The sequence below is a fragment of the Astatotilapia calliptera genome, chromosome 18, assembly GCF_900246225.1.
Source record: "Astatotilapia calliptera chromosome 18, fAstCal1.2, whole genome shotgun sequence".
Lineage (NCBI taxonomy): Eukaryota > Metazoa > Chordata > Actinopteri > Cichliformes > Cichlidae > Astatotilapia > Astatotilapia calliptera.
Window position 1 is genome coordinate 18,368,721 of NC_039319.1, and position 22,175 is coordinate 18,390,895.

At 41.1% G+C, this 22,175-nt stretch overlaps 2 protein-coding genes across 6 annotated transcripts in view; one reads left to right on the plus strand and one right to left on the minus strand.

Moving 5' to 3' along the window:
* clcn2a (chloride channel, voltage-sensitive 2a) overlaps nucleotides 1-22,175 on the plus strand; it is a 59,755-nt gene that overhangs the window by 5,597 nt on the left and 31,983 nt on the right. For all 5 annotated transcript variants that reach the window (XM_026149018.1, XM_026149015.1, XM_026149019.1 and 2 more), the window contains exon 2: nucleotides 17,151-17,316. In XM_026149018.1, the coding sequence (XP_026004803.1) occupies nucleotides 17,151-17,316 (166 nt within the window). The remainder of the gene's footprint in view (nucleotides 1-17,150; nucleotides 17,317-22,175) is intronic.
* Nucleotides 14,124-16,706, minus strand: LOC113010132 (zona pellucida sperm-binding protein 4-like). Its single transcript, XM_026149020.1, has 8 exons — nucleotides 16,369-16,706; nucleotides 16,093-16,280; nucleotides 15,895-15,992; nucleotides 15,250-15,407; nucleotides 14,984-15,176; nucleotides 14,761-14,908; nucleotides 14,598-14,673; nucleotides 14,124-14,312 (listed from the first exon to the last, which is right to left on the minus strand). The coding sequence occupies exons 1-8, from the start codon at nucleotides 16,646-16,648 to the stop codon at nucleotides 14,194-14,196; spliced, it is 1,260 nt and encodes a 419-aa protein (XP_026004805.1). The 5' UTR covers nucleotides 16,649-16,706; the 3' UTR covers nucleotides 14,124-14,193.

The window sequence follows — 22,175 nt, forward strand, 5'->3', positions numbered from 1 at the left end:
AATCCCAATCAATTCCGATGTCACCAAACCACGTAAGATTAATTAGTTCGGCTTGCAGAATCTCATGTTTGCCTATCTATATTAACCTCATATGTGTCCTAATTGCTTATTATTTAGATGTTAATAACCTTGAAATGCACATCAGAGCCTGCTGGGTGCTTTTGTATTCCAATCATGTCCTGTATTTTCTTATCTTCTCCATTTCTCCTGCACATCTTGGTGTCCCCAGTAATGCCCCCACCCTCCCCTCTTTTATCTTCCTCTCAGCCCTCCTGTCTGTGAGAGTGGCCCCTTGCACATATGAACTAAAAGTGGAGTGTTTCTGAATATTAATTTCCTCGTGCACTAGTTTTCCTCACTTATGTCATTTCACTTGGCTGACAGTGATACCCTGGAGCACTTGAAACAGTGATATTCAGATAAAGGGAACGAGAGAGACAGACAGATTGGCAGGGAGTCAGTCAGGCAAAGCAGTGGATTAAAGTGTCACCCTTCACTGATTTGTGAGCCTTGGTGTGCAGTTGTCTTTTAGCTTCTGGTGACATGTTTTTTTGTCTCGCGTGGATTTGCACATGTGGACTTGAGATCTGTTGGTCAGTCTGTGTTCGTGCAGCGGCATAGGTGTTAAGTGGTACAGAGGTGTTTTTGCTGTTCTTGTTTGTGTGGGGGATCGATGCCGTGCCGTGTGCCTTAGATCAATAGTAATGTAAAATGGCAGTCGGTGTCTCTGAGGATTGGAACGTGCCATCTATCCCCAGAACCTCCTCTGGCCATAGGACTGCGATCAATGGCTTTATCATTCACTCCCCGTACAGCAGTCCATTACCCCAAAAATAGATATGTGTGTTTCTCCACATGCTTGCCATGGTGCAGTGTGTCTCGTAATGCTTCCTATAGGTACAAAGTGGCAGCGCTATTCATCACATACTTTCGTGCAGGTGAAACATCTGTGCTTCTCCCGGGGAAAACTGAGAGATGGATACAAATAAAAAAAATCTGATAAGTAAAGGCTCGCAGTGTTTCTTCAAAGTGTGGCTGCAGTCTAAAATTGGATTCTAATGTTGACAAAAGGATCTTTTGTGTTTTATTGTTTGCCATCAGCAAGATTCAGAGGATTTTCAGTAATGCTTGGATTTTGGCAGCAGAGGAACACGGGTGCTGTAGCAGGACTGAGCAGATGACACGGAGCAGATAGAGCGATATGGAGATCTGTTTGATAACTTCTGCCGGATGAGGAAGCGCAGAAACACCATCCCTTCATTTACACGTATTGTAGTCCAAAAAAGGCTTTCCCCTCCTGTATTTACACTATACTGGCAAAAATCTTTTAATACACCGAGCAGCAGTTTTTACAAGACAATGAGACAAAAAAAAAACCCTTTAATTTATTACTGCTGTTGGAGCTGGAGCTTTTACAGCCTCTCAGCGCTGCTGTGACAATCCATTAAGAAAAGCTGTGCTGGGTATTACAAACTTGTCATATAAATGGTACTAACAACTGAATAATTGATACAATTACATTGCAGATGGCCATGTTTGCATTTCTTATTAGAGCCACCCCTAAAGTAAACTGACTTCTGAGATGTAAATAATACCCACTGATATATTGTGCACCGATGCTGCACAAAACCCTAGCTCTTGGAAATTGCTTTGGAAGGAATTCACAGTCTTCACCGATGTCTCTGAGCTTATTATCCAAAGAGAAGAGCAAAAACTGAGAAAAAGAAGTTATTAATAACCATTGAGACTTTCACAAGAAGGAAGCATGAATGAATTTGATCATTTTAGGCAGTAGCGGTTGTTTTCTGCAGGAGGAATCTGCGTGTGACAGTTTGAAAGCAAACAACAATTTGGTGCATGGGTCACTGGCTTCTACAACTGTCAGGTGCAGTGGCATGCTGGGACGGCGTGCGGCGGCTTTCTGCCTCCCCGCTGTCTCGTGGGACGGAGGAACGGAGCAGGTAAAGTGAAGAAGAGGCAGGTCAGAGACTGAAAAGAAAAGAGACAGACGGTGTTGTGGTGACTTGGTTGTCGAGGTGTTGCCGCTTCCATCTGAAGCTTTTTCAAAGGCCTTTCTCAGAGGTGTGGGAGGTCTGAATGTGTCATTGGGTTTGCGTGTGTTTTCTCTTTTCAGAAGCGTGGGCAAGTTTGCTCTATAGGTCCTGCATGTGCAGTTAGTTTGTGATTATACGTGAGTGTGTGTTTGTGTGGGAGGGTATGCACTGCACCTACGCATATGTCTGCCTACGTACACAGTCTTAAACGAGTGCGTGGTGAAGTCGTTGTCAGAGCAGATGTCAGCAACAGCCCGTTCGTGTCCTTCCCGCAGCAGGAGGCTTTTACATTCCACTGCTGCAAGGATCAAAGTCCTCATCCAGTTGAGAAGGAGAAGCCAGCCGCGCTCCACCGGCACTATCACCACCAACACCACCACCAGAGCACTGCAGCGCCACAGAAATATACAGCACCTACTGTACACATGTTGAAATGTATGTGTATGTAAATGTATGTAAAAATGTATGGAAGTCTACACAAGGTGTTTTTTTTTATTTGTGCCTTTTAGCGATCCAATTCTTGCTATTTTAAAATCACTTTCAGCGTGTGTGTGTGTGTGTGTGGACGCTGACTATATAAAGCAACATTACTGCATTTTTATGTAAAGAGAGCACACAGTGGCACACCAGGAAAGAAATCCATTTGATATTTTCCCAGCGAGACCGAATTTTAGCATGTGGATTTCAAATTCTTGTATAGATTATGGAGATTTTCTCAAAAATGTTCCTTTATTTAATACAAAAACCCAACTTACGTGCATCTTTTTCATACATGCATCCATACAAATACGGTGCTAACACACTATTTTCATAGCCTGTTAGTATGCACAGATTGCCTCTAGATCAGCAGCGAGCAGGCGCTCTGTCTACAGAAAACTGGACTCACCAGTGCGAGTCTGTTGCCTCTCTTCTTTCTTTTGTATTGTTTGGTGCAAAGTGTCACAGACCAGTTGGGTTGGTAAATATGAACATGCTGCTTGCAGTTTACTTGTGTCACTCTGAAGGATTTCTGCCTTTTGGAATTAACAAAAGTGTTACCATTTCTCTCAGTGCCATTTGGTGCAGCTAGCTTCAAAAGTTGCCTTTGCGCTCTATGATGAGATCTCTTCAGGATTCAAACACTGTGTACATTTATATTCATATATTTTCAGCCTCTTTCTCTGTTGTTTTTGCACACACACACACACACACACATACACACACATAAAAGCGCTGTCTCTTCAGGGGGGTTTAGTTGCTCTTAGTCAGCATTCTGTTCGTTCTCCCACACAGACGCTGGCTCGAGTCCATTTCAGGTCCTGTCACTTCCAAATAGTGCTGTTACCTGCACACAATTGAACAGGCCACTGCAGAGACTGTAGACAGAAGAAAATCTCATTTTAGGCGCTTCTTAAAATAGCCCGTGCTCATTGTACTGTGTTCATGAGCTAAATGGTATCCATTAAAAGAAATGCATAGTAGCCATTAAAAATGTTTAAATGGTTACATGCTCTGTGGAACAACTTCAAAGTGGATGCAGGGGACAGTGACTTAAAACTCAAATAGTGAAATGTTGACAAACCAAAATTCATGATTAGCAACGTGTAAAACAAAGCGGTGGACGAGTAAATGTGCTCAGTAACTAAAAATGCAGTAAAGGTCAATGTCAGAGGCAATATACATTTATCCTATGATAATAACGGCATAGTTGGTTGATGTGGCTAACTAATTTAACTAATTTATACTGTATACTGTTGAGCAATACTGAAAGCACAATATCAGGCTAAATGTGTAACTGTGCTGACGGGTGGGTGATTAGGGTGTACGACAGGTCCTCAGCTCTGATTCCAGGCCACCTGGATATTTTTTGTCTTAACGTCATCCCACTGCTCTCTTTCCTTACACTTCCTGATTTTCTCCCTACTGCAACTCCCCATGTCACTGGTAATATATTCCTTTTCCTTTCGGCTTAGGAGAGATTGCCGCCTGTGTGGAACGTACAGGAGGCGGCACACATGACAAACACTTGCTTGCTGTGAAATCACTGAGCTGTTACTGCTCTGTTCTTATATTAGTGCCGTCAAATGTCATACAGATTTTATAGTAGAGAGCTGGCAGGTTAAAAAAAACCTTTGTGACAGATCTTAGCCGGGTATGATCTAGGGATGTAGTAATAGCTTCAAGCAATATTTTCATGACTAAATATGAATTATCTCCATGATTTCTAATATTCAAATCAAAAACCTGCTTTTTCATCCCCTGAAAGTTCAAAACCCAAAGATATTTAGACTCATATAACACAAAGGAAATCAGCATTTTCTGACATTTAGGCATCTGTTGATAGACTAATCAGTCGAGTCACTGCAGGGTTGAACTTCAATCAAATCTAAAAGAGCAAAATGAATAAAGTTCAAATAAATAACAACATCAAGGCTTGGCTGAAGAGGTACCGAAGTTTGCAGGATTGACAGTTCAATATGAGAGAGGCCCGAGGGAACCAGATGATTCCAATTGGATGGATCGTGTGTGTGTGTGTGTGTGTGTGTGTGTGTGTGTGTGTGTGTGTGTGTGTGTGTGTGTGTGTGTGTGTGTGTGTGTGTGTGTGCGTGCGTACACCATGAACAGATGAACAAGAGGCATTGGGGAAAATAATATATGAAACACAGTGCAGTATTGAATTTTTGCAGACACCTGACTGCTAACCACATGATGCTGACTTGTCCGTCGTTTTGGAAATGTTACATTCACGGTGACAATGTAAGGTCAAGTGAATAAGGCCTCAGTCACACAGGCCAGTAACCCCCTGGCAACAATATTACGGTTTGCCTGAAGATATCGTACAACTGGTCGTGAGGGAAATTGTGTTTTGTGACTGGTTGCAACTGGTTTGATCAGTACAAGATTGACACGTATCACCTGTAGTTTGCATGGAGTATGTTGTTTTGGTCTCCAGTTATTCTACAAGAGCAGAGCCATCAAGAAAGTTTCATTCAAATTAAATGGCTCCGTCCTAGCGGTAGTGAAAATGCGAAACATGTGACTCCAAACGGAAATGGTAACCATTTGAAACATGCTTGTTGCAGCAGTAAAGCACAGCTTTTATTTTGAAGGGGAACATACTCCGTTTCGCGTTTCCACTCAGCTAGTAGTTTGTAAGGTCCTCCGTACAAACTACAGGTGACTGCAGCAATCTGTTGGCTGCTGAGGAGGTTTTAGGTGCAGCACCCGCTTTGGCACCAATTTCACCTGGTGACACCTCCAATAATCACTCACTAGGGAATCCATATTTGTCCTTAGCGACCTGAGGTTGTATCACGTTCAACTCTTAAGCAACGTGTGCATGACGTCAACTACGTATACAGAAGCTTTTAAGTATAAAACACCATTAACGACAAAAAGAATGTACACACATTGTTGATTAAAAGTATCTTTTAACAGTTTGAATTGCACAAATCAAATTTAAATGCTTAACATTTAGTTGCATATGCAAAAAACAAAAACACCTCTCTTAAATAAGTCTATGTTGATGTTTGAGTCTCTCTCAGTCCTTCGGCTGTCTCCCATCCCGTGTTCTGCTTTCCCACCGGTGTGACTGAAGTGTATTTTGTAATTTTTTTCCTCACACGTGTGCACAAGTCTGCTCGACTACAAAAAGGTTTTCTGCTGCGTGGAGCTCTGACTCACGGTTAACTATCCTAAAAGCAGCCTCCGCTACCTGCCTGAATGCAAATGTAGACAGTCGAGTGAGTCGAATGTGTCACTTCCTCCTCTAATTCAATTTTCCTGTCCCTGGAGGCTGCAGGGTCCAGATTAGCTCGAGTGCTTTAGTCCTCTTGTTGTTCTCCTGCTCTCATCAATACACACTCAGCATGCGCTTAAGTAATCACACGGCCTTGACGGTATGTAGGAGTTTAAGGGTCTAAAACATCCGTCATTCACAACAGAAGAAATTAAAATCACTCCATGAATATGTGTTAATAAAAAGCAGCAAGGATGGAAGTTTTTTGATGTTCCAGCCTTCATCATTACAGTGTCAAATATTTGTCCTTGGTGTCGCCTCATGGTGAATAAATTGTCTCGCAGCGCTCCTGATAATTGCTGAATCATATAGGACGTTTTAGTTAATCTGTTGTTCTGGACTCGCACATGGTCGGACTTAGAAAGGCGGGAGAGTGTGGTGTAACAGTAAAGTAGGGGGTCGAGCGGGAGAGTGTGGTGTAACAGTAAAGTAGGGGGTCTTACGCAGTAGAATGTCGCAGGACAAGTGGTCCTCGCTTCTTGTTAAAATGTTGGTGGCTTGATTTGAAAAGCTGTGCTCACACTGCCAAAATAGACTGACTACTAGACATTTGAAAGGACGTGGGCATTATAAAGCTACAGACTGAAGCCAACACTTGCTGCTGTGTGATGGACGCGATGAGGGACTGATCAAAGTCGAGGAGGCTTCAGTTTTTTAGCAGCATTGCTTTAATACTGTAAAGCTCAACGAAGCGCATTTATTCATGTTCGCAGACACACACGAGTCCAAATATGATGTTCATGAGTGCTAGAGCAGCATTTCAGTATAGCTAACCATGCCTGGCTGTATAATAACTTTGCTGCTTGTAGTGTTAATCAGTTTAGGGTAACTCAGAGGACAGATTTGGGCTTTTTTTTTTTTTTTTTACAACCATTCACAGGTGATTAAATTTCAGGTGAAGCCAAAAATTAATTAACAAATTTAATGCTGATTATAAAAATCAACTGTAAAACTAACAATAGGTTTGTCGATGCTCGCTTACGGTCAGGCCACACAAGTCAAGTGCTAATGGGTGATTTTGTTGTGTATAATTGGCTAAAAAAAGTCACCACCTGGATTATGTAGTAATTAGATAATTACTACAGTGATTACTGTTTTGGCTGATAACAGGGTTTTAAGCTTAACTGATGCAGTGTGTAGCTTCGCATTTCATTCTCATTACATATTCTGTGGTTATGAAAAAGATGTTCCTATGTGTCAGAAGCATCAAATTATTGGTTTTCTTTAAGGAAAAAAACAACTAGAGAGATTATTGAAACTAAAGCTGGATTAAGAACTGTCCAACACGTTACTAAAACCAGGAAGGATAGTGGAGAAACATTACCTTCGAAGACGTTAAGAAACAAAACCTCATGAGTCGTCGTGATTGATTACTTAAATGTTTCTAGAAAAACAGTACAACTGGTGTTCATATTTAATAGCGAAAGTAAGAACATTTCCACATGCACAGTCCAAAGAGAACTCTGGGGACTGGGACTAAATTAATTATCGGTGACGCTAATTTGGAAAGCAAAAGGTCTTCAGTTTGCTAGGGAGCGTAAAGATTGAACTCTGGATAAATGGAAAAAGGTCACGTGGTTCGATGAGTCCAGATTTATCCTCTTCCAGAATGAAGGTGCATCAGGATAGTCAGCTCCTGTCTGTAGGGCCGGTGTTTGATCAGAGGTTGTTTCAGTTGTTTAGGTATGTAGTTCAGCTACATGATGGGTGCAAAAAATTAGGTCAGCTGACTACCTGAAACATACTGAATGACCAGGTTTTCCTCCATCAGTGGACATTTCTTTCCCCCCTGATGACACTCAGATGTTTAAGATGACAGTGCCACGATTAACTGGGCTCAATAGCAAAAGGGCGGTCACACACACACGAGACCACAGAGCCAAGACTTTAAGCCATTTTGCTGCAGTGGTCTAACTCTCCCCTAATCAATTCAAATCACCAAGGGCTTGGTGAAAAATTCCTGCACTCTGAATGGGAATAAATGTAATATTGCATAAACTCATTGAAAAGAATCTATGGTGAATACATGCCAAAAAAGGAATGAGTGTTTTCTGCTTACAAACTTTCTTCACATTGATGGGAGAATGTCTTAAATCGGTGCTGCAGGCTTACTGGCACATTGTCAGCACATCGTGATATTATGGATACTAGACAGTAAAATTCTGTTTTCACTTTCTACTGAAATTTTTAAACAAAGTTTCAATCTGTTGCTGATAGAAGCAAATCTACCAAGTGTCATCACATGAACCAGCTTTGCAAAGGACTACATTGAGTCATGCCCTCAACGTTTTGTGTTCTTTACCATAAACGGGAGTGGCAGCTGAAATCAGTCAAAAACTCAAGTGCACAGACATAGTGTCAGGCTGGTGAACACAGTGGAACATAAAACAGGCATCTATGGATGCACGAATAGAAACTGTTTGCGACCAAAAGTATGCAATAGAGTAAACATTGGACTCCATTGTGATGTTTTAGTCATTGGTGTTTTGTGCTGGTGAAGATACTGGTGAAGGTCTCATCCAGAAATCAAAATACTTATTTGGGCTGCCAGGTTTGGTTAAGCCAATAGAAAATAAAACTTTCAACTTTTACCTGAAATGAAATATTTGAAGTGCGGGTTCAGGTCAGGAGATTGCCAGGCATCCCAAGTGTCTTTTAAAGGTTCCAGGTAGAACCAAGTGCAATTGGGATAGCCAAATTAACCCTTAATCATTAACCCTATTGCTGCCAGTTAATATTAGTGAAGGCTTTGTGAAACCCAGAAATGTTCAGGATTATGCGTGAATCATATAGAGCATAGGTGTCAAACTCTGGCCCGCGGGCCAAATTTGGCCCGCAGCCTAATTGCATTTGGCCCGCGAAGCCAATACCAAATTACTATTAGAGCTGGCCTACTGGTATTATACAGCTAATATATATATTGTTTAGTATTAAGCTTTGCTTGTTCCATATTCAGTTTTTCAGCAAAACTTGTTTGAGTCAATAAGAAAAGATTCATTCTTTTATCTAGATCTTCAATAAATATTAATGTTAGCCCGCGACTTTGTTCCAGTTTTGAATTTTGGCCCACTGTGTATTTAAGTTTGACACCCCTGATATAGAGTTTTCGTTTTCGAACCCTTCTCCACAGAGACACCTGCTGGCGTCTTTTGCTATTGTTACATTTTGGCTGTGCTGTGGCAGGCAGGAAGTGGGTCCAAATACAGGACTCAACACGAAAAAGGTAAACTTAGAACGGCAGCTTTATTCGCTGGGAAAACTTCTCCATAAAAAAAACCTAAAAAAACCCAAAACAACCCAAAACCCTGAGTAAGAAACTAAGAACAAAAAACACCAGGAAAGTAGTACAGAACAAAGCTAGAAACCAGAACCATGAAGAGACTTAAAGCACATAAGGCGGTATGACACAACAAAGGGCAAAGGAAAACACAGGGCTTAAATACAAAAGGGAGTAACGAGGGAATGGGAAACAGGAGGGAAACACAGCTGGGACTAATCAGACATAATGAGACAAGAGGAAGCAAAACTAGATGCACTGCACACAGGACAGAGACTATCAAAATAAAACAGGTGACAATCACAAAGACAGACGTGACACAGAGACATGACTGACTGGGGAGACAGAGGGAACATGGAGACAAGAGTGACTAGACGTGGAACACAGGAAAGGCAAAGTAACAGAAACCTAAATCCTAGGAACTACAAATAAACATGAGCAAAAAACATTAAAAAGACCCCAAACCTTGAATAACATTAATGAAGGAATATAAATTAACCAACAAACACAAAACACTGGGTCACAGACCCAGTACCCTGACAAAATGCCACTATGTTTGTTGTGATAACCACACAGGTTTTGTGGGAATGAACGTTGTCTTTGTAGGTATGCTAAACGTAGTCCTTGTGGAAGATGTGTCCTGTGCGGTGGATTGAAGTGTGAATGAATGAGTCATTGTGCTGACTGAAAATGAAGATCAATAAGAGAAAATCAAGTAAAATATGTCTAATGTCTTCATTTGTCATATGTGCAGATTTTTATTCAAAATTTCATTTTCTGTTTTTCACTTCTCTCTTAGCAAATTAAGTCACATAACTGAGTTGTTGCAAGTCTACGCAGGAATTTTGTAGTTTTTGCTGAGATGAAAGTCATGGATATACCACAAATCCACTTGCCAATAAACTAATACCATACCATACCATACCACCTTTATTTATAAAGCACTTTAACATAAAACCAGAGTTCACAAAGTGCTGTACATGCTAAAAGCATAAGTAAAGAAAATTAAAATGAGATAAGATAAAATAAAATAAATAACTAAAAAACTAAAATAAATTGAAACATGTCAAAACAAATTGAGTCAACCCCTCTAATCAATGCCAAAGGCTTCAGCGAATAAATATGTTTTAAGACGACTTTTAAATTCAGAGAGAGAAGAGGCCTGCCTAACATGCAAGGGTAGATCATTCCACAACTTTGGAGCAACTACAGCAAAAGCACGATCACCTTTAGATTTATACTTAGTTTTTGGTACCTTAAGGAGCTGCTGATTGGCGGACCTAAGGGAACGGGGAAGTGTATATGGTTGTACAGGTAGCCAGTGGAGTGAAATTAAAATTGGGGTAATGTGCTCAAACTTTTTTGTTCCAGTTAAGAGACGTGCTGCAGCATTTTGCACAACCTGCAGGCGCCTAATGGACGCATCACTAACCCCAAAATAAAGTGCGTTACAATAATCCAGCCTAGAAGTAACAAAGGCATGGATTACTGTCTCAAAATGCTGTTTCGATCATATGCCCTTGGAACAAATGATTAGTGAGGTATCTTTTGACCTCTACAGCAGGATCACCAGTTGCATTGTGGGTAAAATGAGCTTCTCTAACCCGGCTGTCAAAAAAATTCCCACAAACTGTCTCTTGCTGTGGTTTCTGCTAGTGATGATGATGGCTTTTAAGCTTTCTGGGAGTTTGCGGTGTCATCAAGTTTGCTCTACACTCTGTCAGTCAAGCCTAGTAGCAGCAGGTAAGCTACCTGTCAAAACCGTGGTGAAAAAAACCTCACTGAGCTCTGGTGATGTGACGTGAGTTTGGAGCAGTTTTTTTGAAACATCTGCACTTTGTGAACTCGACACAGCATTGAAATGTCAGTACTGAGTGTCTCCTCACTAGTTGACATCAGAAGCTGCTGCTGGAGTACTTGTGGGGAAAAACGTCTAATTTTGTTTTTAATTCATTGCATCACTCTAAATTTTAATACAATAGTAATAATGTTTAATTTGAGGTATGTTGCTTTTATTGTGATAAGGACAGAGGAAGAAGAGGCAGAAAATAGAGGAGGGCAGTATCTGAAGGCAGGAATCTGCTGCATGGGATATATGCAGCCTAACTGCTGGTTAGCCGTGTTTGTTATATTTAAAATAGTAAAAATTAGTAAATGTAACACTATTCTGTTCTTTTAAAATAAATGATTTTCTGTTACAATCATAGGTGTGTGTTTTGTTTTTTTAGTTCAGAGTGTGTTCATGTTTAAAAAAACAACTTTTTAATATGACATAACAGCCATGATAGTTGCCTCTGACTACTCCGCTCCACTCAGGCTTTTGCTGCTATTTAACCAATTAACTGACACCACCTTATTCATTGGAGACGTGCCTTCTTTCTCTCTGTGAGCACTGTGATCAATGAGAAACCAGTCAATACCAATCAGCAGGAAGCAGGAGCCGAACTGGTTTTAAAGGGTTCAAGTGTGGGATGCTAACCGACTGATGTAGATACAGAGGTTAGCCATGTAGGAGTTAAGCTGGTTACAGATAACAGCTCATTTAACCCACAGGGTCCCACCTGCTGCTCTCACCAGGGGGCCGTGCTCCAGATGGCCTGTGATTGGTTTCACACAGGCCGAAGTAAGAAGCACTAACAGGCCCTGTTTATACTCCCAGTGGGAGTTTGTCTGATGCTCATGGCGGATTTGTGTGCAACCATGTGGGTGCATGAAAATTTATTTGCCACCTTATAAAAGTCAGAGAGAATTGAGTTTCTGAGTGTAGTGATTAACATGGAGACGCTACTTTTCTGGTCAAGATCTTTAGACTTTGACTGATATGAGTCATTTAATTTGGGAGGTACTAATCTATTTGAATTTTATCTTCTATCTTCTGTGTCTAAGTGCTTTAAGATTCATACTCTGATGTACACAGCAACTCGGGGTTCAGTATTTTGCCCATGGACGCTTTGGTGTGCGGACTGGACTGGACACCCCTGATTCTTTTTGATTACATTAAATTGAAGCTGTCCACACCGCCCCCATTTTGTCAGTTTTTGCAGCACATTGTTTCTTTACACTCATGCTTTGTTCTTTTAGAGGTTTCTAGTGCAGGTGTTCAGCACATGCATGAACAAATATTAAGTCTCCATCGTCACTGAGCAGATCAGAAGCTTTTAGCAGTGGGGTTTCTCTCGCTGGTAACTGAGAGCATCATTGGCACCTCAGCTATGATTCACAGCACTGCTGCTTCCTTATCAAAGGACACTGAAGAATTGTAAAAGCCAAAAGAACAATTCATGTGTCACAATCAAGCACCAGCCTCCAGAGCTGAACAAAGTAGCAAATATGGAATTGGCAGAAACTGCAGTTCCTCCAGTTAAGTTGCTGAAAAGGATTTACCTTCCCAGTACATTCACCTGTGGCTGACACCAACAAAAAAACCCAAATACAGACTCGACCCATTCATGTCACAGAGTGCAGAGTTGGACACGCTAGGCTTTTCGGCTAGCCAAGTAAAAACAAAAAGTTATGTGATGCTAGTACAAGGTATATTATTCAAGTGTCTCTCCCCCACAGTTAAGGCTAGAGTAGTAGATATTTAATCTTTATTATCCGCTCCACTCACAGTTGGAAACGGAGTCATGCATGCCACTTAAACCACTAGTGAGTGGAGTCAGGTGGAGCCCCCTGTAGTTTAAAATTGGTCAGCTCTCAGAGAAGCCCTCCGCCTGTCTGTCTGTAAGGCCTCACTCTTTTGGAACATTTTCATAAAGCAGAATTATCTGAAAAAATATTACAATGATAAAACAAATAATAATACAGAACACCAAATCACCCCAATGATCTTGAAATGCAGACTGAGAAAAACGTGCATGTCATTATTGCATGATTGTAGGACATGCTGAGATTGATGTGAAGTTGTGTCACAAAACCTGAATACGAGGTTTTTTTTAAATATTTTTCTTCATTGCACTTTCCAGACTGAACAGCGTTAATCTCATTTGATAGAAACAGATGGAAATGAATTTTCAAAACAATCTTACATCCTGTATTTTATCAAAATGAAAGCTTTCATTATCTGGAGTTTCTCATTAAGGACAAATTGATTTACATGAACAGTTCCATTTTCACCCCAAATAATAGTTTATCATAACTGCCCCCCACCCACCCCTTGTTTTTCTAACATTTAGCATTCCACACTGCACCTATTTTTAATCTATCAACCCGACAGCATTTTTAACCAGTGGCAAAACATTTTCCACTCTGTTTATATCCACACAGCAGCTGTTACTGCTCGCCATCCAATGGGCCAGTTCCTCTGAGAATTTTGCAGCAGTACTTAAATGCAGTCCTGCCTGAATATGATACATAGCGGCATCATGTTTGATTTCCAGCAGGTTAGGTTTTTTTTAATAATACAAAATAGAGTGAGATGGACATCTGACAGCATAGTTCTCTGCACGTCAGACTGAACCTATACAGCTGCTCTGCTTTCCCTCTGCACCTCCTGTTCATGCGAGCAGAAAGACAGAGTCTGGAGGAGTCGTGATGCCCATCTCAATGAGAGGAGGAGTTGAGTGGGACACAAAAAGGGAGGTGGTGCATAGAGCAGTGGAGGAGAGATGTTGCAGGTTGTAGCATAGAGAAATCTACAAGAAGCCTACCAGCAGGTCTTGAGGAATCATGAGTCTCATCTTAATGAGACATGGTAGGAGGAAAAAAACAAACAAAAAAACAAAAAAAACAAAACCTCAAATCTTAATACTCTACATCTAATGTTGCTAGTCAAGCACATTTCCTGACATGCAGTTTTTCACTACTGAAAGCAAATCTGCTGTGTTATACAATGCTATTGTACATTTCAGTATAGATTTTCCAAGCATCTAGTTGTAATGCAATCTTGCTGCCTTGTCAGCAAGAATCAGGAAAACAGGGTGGCACCTTCATCATGTTACTGGCTTGACTTTGTAGAATATCTACCTCAGCGAAAGTTAGTCACCTTCAAGCAGTGATTTGAGACAAAACCCAGTTGTTCAGCATGAGCTTTTAACAAGCTTTTTATTAAAAATGACAGCCAGAAATGGCGTGCCAGTGGAAGGTCATCCTTTCAGTTTAGCATTCAGTGCTGCTGTGGTCTTCTCAGTCAGGATCACTTCACCACTTGAGACTAGGCCCCTCTGGCTCTGGGAAACTTTCCTTGCTGCAGATACTGCTCTTCCTGCAAGGCAGGCATTTTTTCCTTTAAGTGCTGAAAAAGAAAATCTTACAGAAGTGCATAAGTGAATATGTAAAGCTAAAAATTCTAGATGCCATTTCAGCTCTTCCAGGGGGAAGCCTTTCTACCTTTGATTTAAGCTTGCAAATGCCAATTTCAGTGCGATCTGCCTTCTTGAAGTGTAAAAGCTCTGGAAAGTTTTGCTAAACTTGCATAAAGCTGCAGTTCTGTAAACTTAGGGCAGAATGCCAGGCAGTTTAAGTATTAGACTACAATCAAGATACTCACGCTGTCGATGACAGTACTGCTCACAAGAGTCCATGCTGGTTGGATAGCAAACAGCTGTGGTGCAGTGGACGAACACCTTTTTAAAAAAAAAAAAAAAAAAAGTACATTTGGTCAAGAAAACAGTTTCTGTAAGGGAACCCAATTTAAATAAGCTCTGCTGTACCCTGTCTTGCTGTGGAAAGAAGTCGTTTGGATCCACAAATGTAAACATCTTTATGACAAAACGTTTGTGGTGCGTCGGGTACTGAAGCCCAGAGGAGCTGTCCACATGAACCACTGTGGTCAGGAATTTGTCATCATGGTATGGACACCTGCAGCCAAGAAGAATCCACCTTAGCACAAAATACAAAAACTGTACAAAGTTGTATCTGATTGCTTTTATATACCCATTAAACAGAAGGTCCCACTGTGGCAGGCTGTCAGGATTTGGATTGGAAGTGGCCCAGCAGTGCTCTAAGTTCAGAATGATATTTGGGTCGGACCTTGCCAAGATGCGCACCTCAACATAGACGGGTTCCCGTAACACTTTGGTGATTGGGTAGTCTGACGGGGCATAGAAGGAGCTGTACGCTGCCACTTCTGCAAGTAGAGCAATAGTTTTAGTGCATACAAGTTCATTTCTGTACTGCTTCTTAGGGGTTGTGTCACTCACCCTCCACACATCCTTTTGTGCGGCACTGTCCACTTCCCAGTCTGAGCTCCACTCTGAGAGGTCCTGCAGCAGCAACCGGTACGGGAGGAGGAACAGGGCTCACCTCCAGGATGAGAGCCTCTGTGGCTGTGCCGGAGTACCGACACTGGAACAGTAGCCTGTTGGCAGAGCACAACTTTGTGCTATTTAAGCAGTCAAAGGCCTACTTAAGTTTAAGAGTTAAATCATAGAATGAATGGAAATCAACTACAGGCTAATTGCTTTGTAGTGTGGCACGACAACAGAGGCACTGGTTCTAGATATTAGTCCAATAGGATCGACAGGTTCTCTTTCAAGTCCAACATGTACCCACTGAACTGCTTAAGCTTTTTGGAAATTATACCTTAAACATACACTATCAGAAGTATGAACCTTTTAGGGATGGCCGTCATTTTATTTACAGCACATTTAAACAAAATTTGGCAGTGCTTTAGAAACAGTACATTTACATCGCAGCTGCCAAAGGAGAAAAGTTTACAATACATGAAGCTAAAGGGGGTTTTATATAGAGTTGACTCAAATAAAAATAAATAATCAGTGCTTTTGTGTTGTCATTGTGTTCAGAATTTGCCAATTAATGACTCAATTCCCATTTGACAGACTCACTCAAAATGGCTGTCCCTGGTGATTGAGCCTTTTAGGCCAACTCCTACTTCATATGAAGACGACATGTGGTTTTCATAAACAACAAAACCATCCTCCTCCTGTGGGAAGAGGGGAAAAAAAATATGACTATGTTCAAGTGATGAATCCGATCAGATTGTATTTTCATATTAAAAACTGTCTAGATAACCCTCCACCTACCGTAACTGTGGTGCCACATGCTGTCACAGGGAACTGAAAGATGGCAAAGGCAGAGGTGCTGTCGACAGAGGTACAGAAGACATCGTCAGTCTCCAGCAGGTCGATTGAGTCCAGCTCTATAGGTGGCAGGGTGGCATCTCTAGCCACAACCACCACAAACTGGCCATCCCTGGTACACTGCACAGTCACTGGGAGACAAGACAATAGATGGGTGAAGGTCTGCTCAGTTTCACATGTCCACCAACAGGAAAAGAAACCTCACCGAAGCATAAATACCTGTTTTCCCATAGTAGCACCGTAGCCCATCAAAGCAGCAGTTCATTTTTTCACATTGTTCAGGGGTCAAATCTGGAGTCCCACACCGGAGCTTCTGAGCCTCCTCTACCAGGCATTTATCAAGAGGAGCTGCAGTTGGAGGGACATTTGACTGTTGTTGAAACCACTGAAAAGAATGAGAAGTTTGAGGTTTCTGCAGAGGAATCTTCCAGGAATGCTGCGCAGTAACACAACAAACACAAACAACCACAACACTAAACAGCAGCTTGAAAAACTTCATTATGGTGTTAATAACTAACTACACACTGGCCAAATCTACAACAACCACATCTATGGCTGGGATGCAGTCTTTATATGTGATTGATTGTGTGTAGTTCGCTATGAACACCGCCTCTCATTGTTAGTAGTCAATTGTGTGCCAGCCCTGCAGAGTTAATCAGCTGGGAGCTGACAGGTGGAGCTTATTGTCTGCTCATCTGTCTGAAAAGAAGTCATTACACGACTGCTGAGTCAAAGCTGAGTGATTTTTTTTATTTATTTCTAAAGGAGAATTAAAGAGGAAAGCTGTGAATGGAGTTTCTATTTGCAGTCAGTGAATTTTCCACAGCTGGGTCTGTTTACTCAGAGCTTGAACCTTTGCATGTTTACGCTGAATGTATTATTGTGACCCAACACAGTATTAATTTTTAAAGTGGAAAACATGCTGTATCACACTGACATTTTCTACACTGTCTTCCTCTGTTACTACCAGTGTAAAAACTTTTTCCTTTCCATCTATTCAGATGTATGGGCGGTACACCCAGGAGCTGGGTGTGTTTGCCAAGGAGGAGGCGGAGCGCCTACGTGATGGAGGGGTGCGGGATGGCGGTGGCATGAGGAGGAACGCCAGCGTTCGTAGTCGTGCTGATCTTCTGGAATATGAGAAGGACCCTTGTGCAAAGTGCCAGTGTAAGTGACGATCACTCTTTTAACCCCTAACCCACATATTGATTCATAAACCACGTACAGACAAATTTGATTTTAGGTGGGCCAGACCAGTAAAACGGTTTCTACAAAATGTTCCAGTTTTTCTATTTTCACCTATTCAGTTTATCTAAATGATATTTATGTATCACTAGTTCACAACAGTCACTTCAAGTCACAAAGACACTGCAGTACAAGCTACTGTTGTACAGTACTGTGCAAAAGTCTTGAGGCAGTCCTCATTTCTTTGTATTTTGTTGGGAAAATGGGAAAAAGGTGCAGCAATTTATTAAAACGTGCAAACGTGCCTGGAAATACAGTATATCATGCAAAAACAGAGTTTGTATACTTCTAACAAGCTTGAAAGTCAATATTTGGTATGACCATATTTATTCTTCAACATAGCCTGAACTCTCTTAGGCAAGCTTTCTTGTAATTTCTTCAAGTAGTCTTCAGGAATAGTTCTCCAGGCTTCTTGAAGGACATTCGGAGCTCTTCTTTGGATGTTTGCTGCCTTTTGTTCCCTTCTCTGTCACAATGATCCCGCACTGCTGCCTGAAGATACAATGGTGCTTTTTAAGTTGTCTGCTACGTGTAGATACAACACTTGTTCGTCCCTTGAGTTTGGTGCCTTTTTATCCTTGAATGATTCATAGGTCAGTGTTGAGTGGCTTAACAAAACAAAACAAAAAATTTCCTCTGAAAATGGTCAGCTACAAGAACTGGAGTGAACAAAACCGCCAATGTCAATATAAGAAGTTTGAAAGACCTTCAGAAAGCCTGGATTTAAAAAATCATAGAAACACATCGGTATGGTGTAGTGTGGGTAATGTTTTTAAAACTGACAATGATTTAGACTTCAGAGTTTGGACAAACACGGTCAGCTCATGATCTGCTACAACAATACTTTGTGATTAAGAATAAAACCGTCCTTCTCTCCTGCTGGACTCTGCAGAACTCGTTGTAAGGCTGAATGTTTGATACTCCCTCTTCAGACTCAGGCTTGCAAGGAGAAACTGTGCAGGTAGTGCCTGAAGGTCAGACCAATGTAGTGATTAACTATAGTGAATCGTGTGTGTGCGCACCCCTAAAACTGTGATTTCAGCTCTCCACTGAGCGTTAAAGTCGTGTGAAAGCGACGAGTTCTTGAAGTACAGCACAGCAGCTACAAAAGATGGAGAAAAAAGGTCCTACATATTTATGGTTTCCTGATAGTATTCCTGATGGTGTCGGACTTTTACGTCCGATAAAAGTTCCTCAGTTTAACAGTCCCAGCCTGGCAGTGATCAGGACAAAAACTCAGAACTGAGGCTGATAAACGTCTTAGAGAGTAACACCCCCACATAACCAACAAAAACATAATTTGCATTAAAAAACTAGACTTTCCTTACAGAATAGATCATTTACATGTCACAGTAAGATTTTCTAAAAGGCTCATTTTGAGTGTTTTTCTGCTCACACCATGCTACCTGCATGCGACTTGTATGCTTTATAAATGAAGCCCAAAGAGAAGAATTAAATGTGTCTGATCTGAGCAACGACCTCCAGACACCAAGGACTGTCTCAATGTCAAAGGCAGGGACAGCGTCCTCTGCTGGCAGCCAGTGGCCCAGATTGTGTTTGTCAGTGTGTGAGTGTATCCGATTGCTTCACTTTGTGTTTACGTTTGTTTATGTGAGCAAAACGCTGATCTGAGCTGTCAGGTTATTTTATGTCTAGTCTTCCCAGATGACTGCAGATAAAGGAGTGGCACCAGCAGAGAGCTCCACTTGAGACCGATGTACTCTACAGTAATGGAGTGTTATGTGTATTTCTGTGTGTATGCGTGCATCTTCCAAATGTGTTTTGAATGACTGTGATATTGCTTTTCAGAAAGTCACACTGTATTTGTCATTTTTCAAAGCTTACAGCTCTACAAATGAACTCATCGTATCTTAATCAATCCAGGCGAAACCTTACAGATAAATACGTATCTTAAAGCTGGAGTGTCTGTCGAGCGAGGAAATGTTTTAGTGTATACTTCAAGTTGAGTCGACCTTCTTTCCAGAGCCTTGTACTACAAAGTGAGTTTAACACAGCCAGGGGATCTTTTTGTTATCTGAATTCACTTACCCTAACACAGGCATTCGGGATAGGCAGCAACACAAGGGTAACGATCTCACTGAGCTAACCCAGGGTTTCCCTGCATATACACGTGAAAGAGGTGGTGTTGGCAGCATCTGACCATTCACAAGAATGGCTGAAGAACTTAAACTATACTATGGGAAAAATATGACGAGGTTAAACACAGCAACACAGCTCCTGCAGACAAATCAGCAGTGTGAGTTTGCGTGAGAGGAAAAGCACTTTAGAGTAATATTGTATTAAGAGTGTCTACTTTAAGTGCTTTGGTCAGTAAGGTTGGAAAAGAGCTGCTATATTAATAAAGTGTAGCCTATTTATAGCCAGGAAAGAAAGCCAGTAAAAAAGCATAGTGTGTGAGTTAACAGACCTATCAATAACACGGTTCTGTCGTTAAGATAAGGGAGAGTGGGAGACTCTGATAGATTATAACGAGTATTTGATTAAATTGATGTTTAAAAGATAGTTTTAGTTTTTGTTCTTTTAGCAGCAGCCTCAGTGGTGTTTAACAGCCTGACAGTAAAGAACAAATATAAAAACTGTACTCAAACTTAGGCTTAGTTTACGTGCAAGTCGAAGATGAGGTCAGCCAGAACGTGTTATATTATGATGTCAATATACCCAGTAAGAAGTGATCCACAACTCATAGTATTAGGAATCCTGGGTTAACCTGAAAGTTGCCTGGATAAAAGGAAACCATGCCTCGTAGTACAGACCTCTGCTGTGGCATTTTGGTTGGTAAAATGAAGAATCTGATTATTCAATTTATTGATTTTTGTAATTTCTGATTTTGTGGATCAGATAAAATACATTTTTCCAAAGCAGTTTATATTATAGAGTAAAGATCCTATGATAATAATCATTCTTAAGGTTTGCTTTGCTGCATTTGCATTTATTGCTGACACCATCAGCACTTGCAGCTGTAGGAGAACTTTAATAAAACTGTCTGTGCCCACTCTCTACAGTTTGTGTCAAAATTGTTTTTTTCTGCTTAGACTCCAAATTTGGTAAAGTGTGAACATGCAAACAAGGGCCACGTTTTTAAATTCACTTCGACTTGCACTCATATTTGTCAAAGCTGATGTTTTGACACTTTGCGGATCTGGAGCATTCAGATGTGTGTCTAACAAGATGTCACAGAGAGACGGCACGGCTTTTGGAAGTATTGAGAAATGGTTCTCTTAAGTGTTCCTGTGAGTGGCTCAAAGATTACGGCCATTAAAATCTGTTTTTCAGACCTTTTTCTCGTGTATAGAGGTTCCTCCCAATTCTCTGAATCTTTTCATGATACTGGCACTGCGGTGCAGTGGTCTTAACTCACAACAAGAACTATCCTGTGTGGACTGCATGTTCTCCTTGTGTCTGCATAGGTTTATTACTGGTGCTCTGCCTTCCTCCCACCATCCAAAACATAGACGATGGGTTAATTGGTGATTCTAAACTGGCCATAGATGTGAGGTGGATAGAGGCCTGAATGAATGCATGGTTAAATGTGATCATAGTGTAAAAGAGCTGTAAATGTTAGCCAGTGTCAGTCCACTGTGTACAGAAGATGAAACTCCTTATCAGTATAGCAAACTGTTTAGAGTGGCCAGATCCTCCTTATCTTCACCCATGAAATAAGTAACAATAAGGACTTAATAAGGCAACATGATTGATTATTCCCAGTTTTTGTTGCTTAACCTAATTTCTTTCAAGATATTCCCCACAACACAAGCTTTAGCATCACATACCTTTTCAGTCTTTTGTCTTTATTTTACACATTTTTTTGGAAACAGCATTATAAATACTTAAAAGTTCCACTTGCAGTTTACCCGATTGTTTTTCAGAGGGGACACAGATTTATTGAACTCTATTAGTAACTGGGGAAAAAAGTTATGTAAGCCAAATAACAGAAAATAAAGTGTTAAAATAAATAATCACTCTCAGGGATGACTCTCGACAAGGCAATAGGAGGGAAAGGCAGTGTTTGTTTTTACTCGTGCTTGCGTAAGTGAGCCAGCGTGGCGGCTTTCCAGTATCCATCTCTGCCTCTTTGCCCTTGTGACTAGTGATCTGATTAAAGAGCAATAGATTGCACTATAGGTGAAAGCTGCACTATATCAGCACAGCGTTGCTTGCTGGCTGTAATAGAAGCCATTTAAAACAATCAGTCAGATCAGCAGCCAGCCAGAGTGATTTGTGTGTTCACTGTCTGCCGTGTGTGCTCATAGATCAAGAGGTGTTCGTATTTTTAGACTCATCTTTGGAGAGGCGCTCAGGCTGGCCAGGCACCGCTGCTTTCATTCTTAGGTAATGTGTGCTGAGAGAGCCTTCAGATTTGGTGGAAGTGGGAGTTTTAGTGCTTTCCTCTCATGCATCTGTGTGGGAACATCATATCTGTGGGTGATGGACTAGTGTGTGCCTCGGTTCGTATCAGTAGTTGGAGGTTTTTGAACAAGGCAACCTACACATGCAACTAAAGACTGTGCTGCTGAGCTACAAAACATGTACTCCCCTCACTGATTATTTTTGCCTCACAGAGTGAAATGTTGGTGCATTTTTGTAGCAGGTATTAATCAGACCTGGGACTGCAGGTTATTCCAAGGTTCAGCCTCAGTGAATAATATCACAGCTAGTGTTTCACTGTACATTCGAGGACTGTAAATCTTTGAAAAGGGCTGTAGGTGAATGATCTCCTGCATTTTCAACATTATTAATGATTAGGGTGATGCAATGCAGGA